This window comes from Bos taurus, chromosome 27 (assembly GCF_002263795.3).
Source record: "Bos taurus isolate L1 Dominette 01449 registration number 42190680 breed Hereford chromosome 27, ARS-UCD2.0, whole genome shotgun sequence".
In the NCBI taxonomy this organism is placed as follows: domain Eukaryota; kingdom Metazoa; phylum Chordata; class Mammalia; order Artiodactyla; family Bovidae; genus Bos; species Bos taurus.
Genome location: NC_037354.1, coordinates 42,044,918 through 42,055,530, shown reverse-complemented (window position 1 = coordinate 42,055,530; position 10,613 = coordinate 42,044,918). Strand labels below are relative to the sequence as shown.

The following is a 10,613-nucleotide window of genomic DNA, read 5'->3' as shown; positions in this document are numbered from 1 at the left end:
AGGTCGCGCCCAATCCTGGCCGAACTCCGCCCACCCGGGCTCGCTGCCGGAACTACATATCCCGTGAGGCCCTGCGCCACAGCCGCTTTCCAACGGAAGGAGGCTCGCTGTCGTGGGGGGTGGGGGGGCGGAGCGCCAAAGGGATTGTGGGAGAAAGGTTCAGTCCTTTCCGTCAGGCGGCAGCCATCAGGTAGGCAGCGTCAGGATATTCGCCGCTTCATCCGCCGCCGATCTCCCTTCACGTCGGCCATCCAGGCTTGGGGGCCCTGCGTCCTGGGAGTTTCTCCTGCCCCCTGCGCGGCGCGGGTTCGATTGCGACGCGGGGCAGCGCGGGCGCGGAAAGGCGGCCCCCCGGAGCGGGCTGGGGGGGATGCAGTGATGGCGGCGCGGACCCGAGCTGGGCCCGGGGCGCGGAGGAGAGGGACGCGCGGGGGCTGAGGTCCGGGAAGCCGGGCCTCGGGCGCCCGAAGGCGAGGCCGGCGGGCCGGGAGGAGCAGGCGTCTTGACCCGCGCCGCGCCGTCACCGCGCCTGCCTTGTGTCGGCGGGCGCTGAGGCGGGCGGCTGCCCGCACCGCGCGTGCTGACACCCGCGTGTCCCCAGGGTGAGCCGACATGGGCGCCTACAAGTACATCCAGGAGCTGTGGAGGAAGAAGCAGTCGGACGTGATGCGCTTCCTGCTGCGGGTGCGCTGCTGGCAGTACCGCCAGCTCTCGGCGCTGCACCGCGCCCCGCGCCCCACCCGGCCCGACAAGGCGCGCAGGCTGGGCTACAAGGCCAAACAAGGTGAGGGGCCCCGGGGCGGGGGGCGCTGACCGTCCGGCGGCCGGGGACGCGCCTGAGCGGGCGGCGTGGAAACCCGCCCCGAGGCCGCCACCCTCACGGCCTCCGTGCCCTCCACTCACATAGGCTATGTCATATACCGGATCCGTGTGCGCCGCGGGGGCCGCAAACGCCCAGTTCCTAAGGGTGCCACCTACGGCAAGCCTGTCCACCATGGTGTCAACCAGCTCAAGTTTGCTCGAAGCCTGCAGTCGGTTGCGGAGGTAAGAGACTGAGTGCTGGTCACCTCCTGGAGGTGATGGAGAAGGATGTGGGCCGCTGTTCGGTGGTTCATTTGTACCTAGGTGAGCCCTGTTGTGTTTGGAATGTGGCTTGGTGAGTTTTATTCTTGATAACCTCAGTAAATCTTCTCCAACACCTACTTAGGGAAAAAAGTGCAAGATCTTTATAGATGCAGTATTTTTGTAAAGACAACTCTCCATCAACATTAAAATTGGACACGTGGGGAGATAAAGCCTTTTGTAAGGGGAAGAGAAATACATAACACTGTGTTAGGTGTCATCCAGTTTGGTTTGTAATGATAGAATTCCCATTTTCTAACACATAAATGAATAGGTGGAATTAGGTTCTGACATGATACAGAAAAGGGTTTCTCGCCCATCTCCCCTGACCCTCCTCCCAGCTTAAGTGGTAAACAAATCTGCCTGCAGTGCAGGAGATACAGGTTTGATCCTTGGGTGGGGAAGATCCCCTGGAGGATGAAATGGCAACCCTCTCCAGTATTCTTGTGTGAAAAATCCCATGGACAGAGGAACCTGGTGGGCTGCAGTTCATGGGGCCACAAAAAAGTTGCAAAGACAAGGACTAAGCACAAACATGCAATCTAGTTGAGTTGCTACCAGAATTTAGTTTTCATTTGGGAATCTCTCATAGGTCATATAAATTAATGTGAACCTGTGGAGCCTAAACTTTTAAAGGGCAATTAAACATCTTAAAGAGGAAGTCTCCCCAGGTGTTACTGGTTATGAATTGTCTTTCTTGGCCAGTAAATTAAGCTATGCTCTGTTGAAGAGGTTGGCCAACATGGGCCTGTTGCCTGCCATAAGCTAAAAGTATTTTGTTTTAAAAAGGCATAGAAGACCATGCAAGAGACCTTTGTAGCCTTCAGAATTCTCTTAAGTTTGCTAACCCTTCTTGTACTAGAAAAGTGCAGGGTTCCAGAATACTAAGTTTGGTTAGCTAGATATTAATATTTCACACCTTAATTGGCAAGAAGGTAATAAGAAAGGTTTCAAATAAGCATGTTGTGTTATTTTCTAGTAAGTCTTCCTTCTACTTGGGGTCCCAGCCTATGGGGAGATGCTGAGTATTTGAGTAGTTTAAGTCAGAAGCCTTCGTCACTTGTCTAGTGAATTTGCTGACTGATTTGTTCCTGGGATGTGTGGAAGGCTGACCTTGGGCCTTTGTTTCCTGTCCTAGGAGCGTGCTGGCCGCCACTGTGGGGCCCTGAGGGTCCTGAATTCCTACTGGGTTGGTGAAGATTCTACGTACAAATTCTTTGAGGTTATCCTCATTGATCCATTCCATAAAGCTATCAGAAGAAACCCTGACACCCAATGGATCACCAAACCAGTGCATAAGCACAGGGAGATGCGGGGGCTGACGTCTGCAGGCAGAAAGAGCCGCGGCCTGGGCAAGGGTCACAAGTTCCACCACACTATTGGTGGCTCTCGCCGCGCAGCGTGGAGAAGGCGCAATACTCTCCAGCTCCACCGCTACCGCTAACACGTGATGTTTGTAAAGTCCTTACCTAATAAACAATTTAGGACGTTCCTGTCTGCTTAAAAGTGTTTTTAATTTGTCTGTTAAAGCTAGTCTGCAGATTGCTTCATTGAATGCATTGTCAAATTATGAAAGTTAAAGTGCAATAATGTTTGAAGACTTATTGAAGTTACTTACACATATAAGTGTATATGAAGTGATGGTGTATCTTGTCTTTAATAAGGGAAATGCCTTTGTGTTTGCTTTATTAGGGAGTTGATGTGTCTGTGTTTAAAGTGCTGTTTGGTACAATAGGTGTAAAATTCTGTAAAAGAGGAGTGCAGACGCTTAACCCTGTAGGTTTGTTGATGCATGTGGTGAGACCTGCAGCTTATTGGGGTGATGCAACACTCTGCAGTTTTACGGAGTTTGGCAGGGACAACATTTTCAGTTGGATTTTCATTGGAAATGTGAAGGGTGTCCTGATCCTTTCTCATGATCATATGCAGAAAAATAATGATATTTGTGAGTAGGGCCCACATTTAGGCTTAATCTAATATTACATTTGTGTAACTGCTGCTTCTGAAAGGCAAAAAGGAAAGTAATGCCACCATTTTTAAGAGAATTGAATAGACCTGTTGCAAGAGGGTTCTGACGAATCAATCCTGGTTTACCTAAATTAAATGGCCTTGGCCTCCATGGTACCACTGAAGTTCATATAAAGCTCCTGGTTCAGGTTTTGGGATCTGTAGAATACTGAACTTCGTGCAAATGGTCGTATTTACACTGGTGTTGATTAAAACTGATGGAAATAGAACATTAGATAAGTGAGGGGGGAGTTAATTAGCCCTAAGGTTTGTAAGGTAGTGATAGGATTGGGAGCTTGGTGTTCATCAGATCCCTTTCAAGTGTAGGACAATAGGAAAAACTTGGATCCAAAAGTTCAGTGTTTTCTCTGTAGTATTAGTTGTGACCATCATGAACTCTCTAAGCCACATTAGGGGATGGGGGAAATCAGGGTGGTTATATTTAAAAGTATCATTGCTAAGTGTAATCTGTTCTCTAGGGTCAAGTCACTCCATTCTTAAAAGGCTATTGAGAAAACTCATCGTTGGTGCCAATGCAAGTTCAGTTGGCCTCCAACTTCATGTTGTCTACAGTTCCCATCCCTGCGCAAACCAGCCTCACAGTCCAGACTTGCTGGGCCGCCAGCTGTGGTTGCCCTTACTGCCTCATTCTGCTGGTTCCGTCATGTCTTCCCGTAGACCAGGCTTCTGTTTCCCAGGGTGGATGTGAGTGTAGGGAATACAGAAGAGGAATTACCCCAATTCTTGGCTTGCTATCTGCATAAATAGTTTGATTTTGAAACTGGCTTTCTTGAACCAATTTTTTTTCTTCAAGGGTCTTTAAAAAGGCCCGCTTAAGTGATTTCCAGAAAACAGGCTTGCAAAACCTTTTAAGACCCGAATTCCTTCCAACTCAAAAAAATCTTAAACCATACTATTTTGTGTGTAGAGGTTGTTCAACTACATAATAACAGAATAAATGTCTATTAAACCAAAACAAATGGACCTTCTGTTATCTTTTGTCATTTAATACTAGTAGGCTTTAACGCAACCCAGCCTGCAAGAAGACCTCAAAATGATGGCAGAAACAGTCAACGGTTTCAGGGGAAATGTATAGTATTTAGTTTTTCTCACATCTCTTTGGTCCTTGCATGAATTAGAAAAACTTGTTTGAAAGTTTTTTTCCCAACTATTCGGGTTGCCACTTGGGGAGGGGAGGTCAAAGGTCGGGGTTCCCTATATTCAGATCACAGTGTGAATAGCTTCCACAGTCTTCCTTGCCCCACTCTGTAGTCTCACAGCTGGCCTCATTCTGTAATAGCTCATCCCACTCTCCTGGCAGTTTCTCAGGCACTTCAGGCCCTTTCTAATGCCTGTATACAGGAACACTCAGCAGGTAATACATGTCACCTCAGAAGCTTTCCCTGATAAGCCCATGAGTTGTGTTGGTTCAGATACACCCCAATTGATTATTAGGATTTTCTTCAGCAGTAGGGCAGTTGGATTTTTACAACCCCAGAAGATGAAGACTTGTCATTAAGGAAGCAGACATGAAGCAATCGCTCAAGGTCGCCCAGTGGCAGTCTGAATTACTAGCCTCTTAAACATTTAAAGTTTGGTTATGTAATACACTGACATGGCTAAAAATTCAAAATAAAATTAAGGACTACAGTAGAAGTCTCTCTGCCTCTCCAGTTCCCATTCTGGAGGTAGTGTGATCAGTATGTTTTTCCCATCAGGAGATACATAAATACAATATATATGTATTTTTCCTTTTTTACCCAAATGGTAGGATGTTACACATGTTGATTTTTTTTTCATGTAGTTCTATATCTCTGAAGGTATCACTCAATGGACATGAGTCTGAGCAAGCTCTGGTAGATGGTGAAGGATAGGGAAGCTTGGCGTGCTACAGTCCATGGGGTCGTAAAGAGTTGCACATGACCGAGTGACTGAACAACAACATATCTGAGCTTATTCTACACCAGTTCATCAAGGGCTTCCTTGTTCTTTTTATGAGTGCACAGTATTTTGTCATAATGTGGCCCCTGAATATCTTTTTTTTCCAGTCTCTTTTACAAAGTTTTTTGCGTATATCTTCGTTTATCTGTAGGATTAATTCCTAGAAGCACAATGGCAGAGTTAATGTACAGTATGTATATTACTGTATGATTCCATCTATATGACATTCTGGAAAAGGCAAAATTACAGAGACAGTAAACAGGATCAGTTCAGTCACTCAGTTCATGTCCTGAAATAGTTCCTGAATATTTCCTTCCAATGAATATTCAGAACTAATTGATTAGTTTGATTTCTTTGCAGTCCCAGGGACTCTTCAAGAAGAGTCCTCTCCAACACCACAGTTCAAAAGCATCAATTCTTCGGCGTTCAGCCTTCTTCACAGTCCAACTCTCACATCCATACGTGACCACTGGAAAAACCATAGCTTTGACTAGACGAACCTTTGTTGGCAAAGTAATGTTTGTGCTTTTTAATATGCTGTCTAGGTTGGTCTTGGCTTTTCTTCCAAGGAGTAAGTGTCTTTTAATTTCATGGCTGCCGTCACCATCTGCAGTGATTTTGGAGCCCCCCCAAAATAAAGTCTGTCACTGTTTCCATTGTTCCCCCATCTATTTCCCATGAAGTGATGGGACCGGATGCCATGATCTTAGTTTTCTGAACGTTGAGCTTTAAGCCAACTTTTTCACTCTCCTCTTTCACTTTCATCAAGAGGCTCTTTGGTTTTTTGCTTTATGTCATAAGGGTGGTGTCATCTGCGTATCTGCAGTTGCCAATGGTCAGAGGGAGGAAGGAAGGAATAGGCAGAGTACCGAGGATATTTTACGGCCGGAAGCCACGCTGTATGATGCTCTGTAATATCACTATACGTTTGTCTAAGCCCCCAGAATGTACAGCTCCAAGAGCGAACCCTACTGTGAACTATGGTATTTAGTGATAATATTGCAGTGCTGGTTCATCAGCTGTAACAAATGTGCCGTGCTGGAAGAGGATACTGATGATGGGGGAGGCTATACGCATGTAAGGGCAGAGGGTTTATGAGAAATTTAACTGTGAACTTAAAACTGTTAAAAAAACTGTTTATCATAAATAGCAAGCAAGCAAAAAAAAAAAAAAAAGGATGTACTGACAGAGACATCTCGTCCAGTCTGATAGAATTGTCATCTACTTTTATTTTTACTCTTCTGAGTGTGGCAGAAGCAAAGCCACACGCCATAGCTTTTTCCTGGGTATACACCTGACCTATGTTTCACCTAGTGGCCCTACTTTAGGTAGGGGTCTTAGTGACATTCTTGCCAATATGTGAAAACAAATGACACATCTCCTTCCAAGGCAATCAAGAGCTGGTGAGTCAATGAAGGCCAGTGATTCTGATCTCGTAGCTAGAAAGTGGTAGAAAAAGCTGCTCAACCCCATCAGTCCGCATGAACCAGAAAGCTTTGTTGCGTTAAGCTACTGTTAATTGCACTCTTTCTTATGATAGCATAGCCTCTTTTGACGCTGACGAATTCAGGAAGTCGAGCCTGCTTTTTATGTTTGTCTTACTTTGTCTTATGGTGACCTGTTGTAATCCTTTGGCCATTTTTCTATTAAAATCCATAACCTTTAAGTACCATGCTATATTAAATGAATTGTAGGGTGGCTGCTACCTTACTGTTGCTATGTTGCATCATTTCTCTGCTCTTAAGTTTCTTGAGGGTGACTTTACGTAATGAGCTTCCCTGAGAGCTCAGTTGGTAAAGAATCCGCCTGTGATGCAGGAGATCCAGGTTTAATTCCTGGGTTAGCAAGGTGCGCTGGAGAGGAGTTAGGCTACCCACTCCAGTATTCCTGGTGGCTTAGCTGGTAAAGAATCTGCCTGCAATGCGGGAGACCTGGGTTCGATCCCTGGGTTGGGAAGATCCCCTAGAGAAGGGAAAGGTGACCCACTCCAGTATTCTGGCCTGGAGAGTTCCATGCACTGTATAATCCATGGTGTCTCAAAGAGTTGGACATGACTGAGCTACTTTCCCTTCATTTTACTTCACTTATGTAGAATAAGTTCTCAAAAGTTCAACTGTTTGTTTTATCCTTTCAATTCTAAGCTCTCATTCCATCTCCAAATTCTGAAATCCCTAAGGGAAATTAGTTAGGTATATTGCATCAGTCAGGTAGACTAGATTAGGCTACAGTAACAACCTCTACATCTCAGTGGCTTAAAATTAAAAAGGTTTCTTTCTTGAACAAACTACATGCTCATGGAGGGCTGGTCATGGTCCTCATCTCAGAAACCAGGCTATTGGAATGGCCACTGTAGCACATCACCAGCCTTCCATGGCAAAGGGCAAAGGGAGCGTGGTACAGCATACCCGAGCCTTCAGAGCTTGTTCTCAGGAAGTCGTCTGAAGCAAGTTCCATGGCTCTACCTGAGTTCGATGTAGGGAAGTGAGATTTCACCAGGTAAGAGAGAGAACCGAATATTTGTGAACAGTTGAGCTTTTATAAATATCCATCATTTGGAGAAAAATTTGCATTATTTGGATTTGTCCTGGAAGCATCACACAGCCTGACATACCAGCAGTGAGGTGACATGCGACATCTGTATGCCCCTAGCTACGTCTTGACCACCCGACAGAGACTCACCCACAGTGGTGGTTTTTACCCAGGAATCCTTTCTCCACCACCCTCCTCCAGTTCAGCCTTGGGGGTTTTTACCCAGGAATCCTTTCTCCACCATCCTCCTCCAGTTCAGCCTTGGGAATGTGGGTTGGATGTTTAGCCTGTTCGTAGATTTTTAGCTGTTGCTATTCATGCTGCAGTGAAAATAATCAGTATATATGTAGTTTTCAACCATTTCCATATAGGAAAAATAAACTTAGAGCCTGCTAGGAAACACTGATCAAGTTTCCTAAAAAACAAAATCTGCTGCAGAGGTGGCACAGTTAGCCTGTACCTTTAAAACACATCGTCAAAGCACTCAGATTTAATGAAGCAGCTAAAACACGCAGCTCACAGCTCACTCTCAAATCCTCGGAAAGGGCAATTCCCTGCCTCCGCCCACAGAAATTGATTAATCATTTAATATAATTGGTATGCTAGGAACATCTGAACTCAGGCGCTTGCAATTCTCATTGTCATTTAGAGACAGCTTCATTATTTGGCAGTCCTAGTTGGTTTAGAAACAGTAATTGATGGGTAATATAATTATCTAATCACTAAACTTCTTTCTGCAGAGACAACAAACATACTATTTAGGTTCCAGAGGTTGATTATTAGCTGAGTGAGGAAATGTCACTCATCAGAAAGGAAAATTGAACTGATTATCTGCAGCCCATTGGCTTCTAGGTAGGTAGAGTCTGTGGGGAGGACCTGTTAGAATCCATTGCTGCCAACACGTCTAGTGCAACAGTGTGGCCAGAACGAAAAATGTGTAAATTCTCTGCCTTCCTCCCAGTTTAGCAGTTCTCTGATTTGTTCATTCTTATTTCGTTTTTGTATGAGATATGTTGGTACAGTGACTGCTCACAGATTTTGCCCCTCTATGCTCCATTCTTTTCTTTTCTTCTCTCTCTCTTTTTTTTAAAAATAGTCCGTCAGTGGAGAACTGGAGGCCTCCAGAGTCAGATCAACAAAAAAGCCTAGGGCAAGACTAGGAAGGGCCAAACCCAAAGCTAGAAACCACCATAAACGCTGTTAGCTGCCAACAGAAAAGCTTTACGCTTTCCTAATGGAACAGGAGAAATTGTATGTTTAGTTATGCAACAATATCATTGGTTTTTTTTTTTTCTATTTGGGTGTTTTTGGTGGTTTTTTTCTTTCATTTTTTTGCCCTACCATGCAGCATGTGGGCTTTAGTTCCCTGACCAGGGATGGAACCAGCGCCCCCTGCATTGGAATCACAGAGCCTTAACCACTGGCCCACCAGGGAAGTCCCTCACTGATTATTTTTCTGTGATTTGTAAAATACGTCTGAAGTTCTGGAAATGCTTTGAGTAACAGCATTCTCATTGTTTCAAAATGGTGCCTTTGGTCTTCATGAATATCATGAGGTGTTAGGAAAGCCGCTGCCTTTTTTAATAAAATAAAACTCTCATCTTGAGGTCTGGCAGACTTGTAACAGATTTTAAGTAGGATCGGGAGGCTGGACTAGCCGAGATTCCTTTGACTTTTGAGGGCTTTTAGTGGTCACCATGGCCACCTCCTTGACACGCCCCCACCCACCCTGATAATACTCTGTAGTGTAGATGGGACCAGGAGAAATTATTTAAAGAAGACTTTTATTGAATCTAGAGGGTTTAATTGGTTTGGTTTAGTCACTAAGTCATGTCCGACTCTTGAGACCCCATGGACTGTAGCCCACTAGGCTGCTCAATCCACAAGATTCTCCAGGCAAGAATACTGGAGTGGGTTGCCATTTCCTTCTCCAAGAGGGTTTAATTATGAGGGTTTAATTAATTAGAGGAAGGAAAGGCATACACCCAACTAGTTTTACAAGACAAAGAATACTTTTTGGGACCCACTCTTGAGGGTTTCCCTGGTAGCTCAATCGGTAAAGAATCTGCCTGCAATGCAGGAGACTCGGGTTTGATCCCTGGGTCGGGAAGATTCCCTGGAGAGGGAAATGGCAACCCACTCCAGTATTCTGGCCTGGAGAATCCAATGGACAGAGGAGTCTGGCGGGCTACAGTCCATGGGGTCGCAAAGAGTCGGACACGAATGAGCAACTACATCACCCATGCCTTCGGCAAGCTTCTTTGCTCCACCTGTGCGTGCACCGCTCACGATAAACATGAGACGACGCTGTGAGTTTTGGGGGCAGCGGTTAATTAAAGACAAGGACGCCAGAGTCAGACCGCTTGAGTTCACCCCCTGCACTCCCATTTCCTGGACAAATCATCCTGGGGAAGTGGCTTCGCGTCTTTCAGTATAAACCCTGTCATTTGTCAAGTAGGTAAAAGTCCACCCAGGGTCAGTCAGCATTTCTCAGTGCCACCTGGGGAGAAGGAATACTCCAAGAGTCTGGGTGTCTAGTGAGACTTGGTAGAGAGAAGCATTTCTGTAGGCGAACAAAGGGGTCTATTATGTCATGACGACCTGTGTGAAACTTCTCTTAAGAGCCGATTCCCTTTCCCCTGACTATGGTTTTCCCCAGGTTACCACTTCGTCAAATACTGAGTCTTCCAAGTGGACCAGGAAGAGCCCTTTTTCTGCAGGTCTCCTGCAGGTTGTCTCCTGAATTGCAGGCAGATTCTTTACTGACTGAGCTACGAGGGAAGCCCCCAACAGTGGGTCCCAAGAGCCCTTTTTCTGCAGACCAAAGACCTGGATTGTCAATTTATGGATCACTGATATAAAATGCTCTTATCCAAATGTTGTTAATTCTCAGTAACCCTCTAATCCTTAATAATTCCTCAGGGACCTAGCATTGTTTCTAGATATGTAAAATGTCTCTAACTCTAGCGTATGTCATAATCGACTTGGATATAAAAATAAATCCTGTTGTGTCC

General features: G+C 45.5%; 1 protein-coding gene across 2 annotated transcripts; it reads left to right on the top strand.

Annotated features, from left to right (window-relative positions):
• Nucleotides 1–160: 160 nt before the first annotated feature.
• Nucleotides 161–4,104, top strand: RPL15 (ribosomal protein L15). Of its 2 annotated transcripts, none has more exons than XM_005226176.3 (4): nt 161–306; nt 602–784; nt 908–1,044; nt 2,261–2,613. In XM_005226176.3, the coding sequence occupies exons 2-4, from the start codon at nt 613–615 to the stop codon at nt 2,564–2,566; spliced, it is 615 nt and encodes a 204-aa protein (XP_005226233.1). In that variant the 5' UTR covers nt 161–306; nt 602–612; the 3' UTR covers nt 2,567–2,613.
• Nucleotides 4,105–10,613: the final 6,509 nt, after the last annotated feature.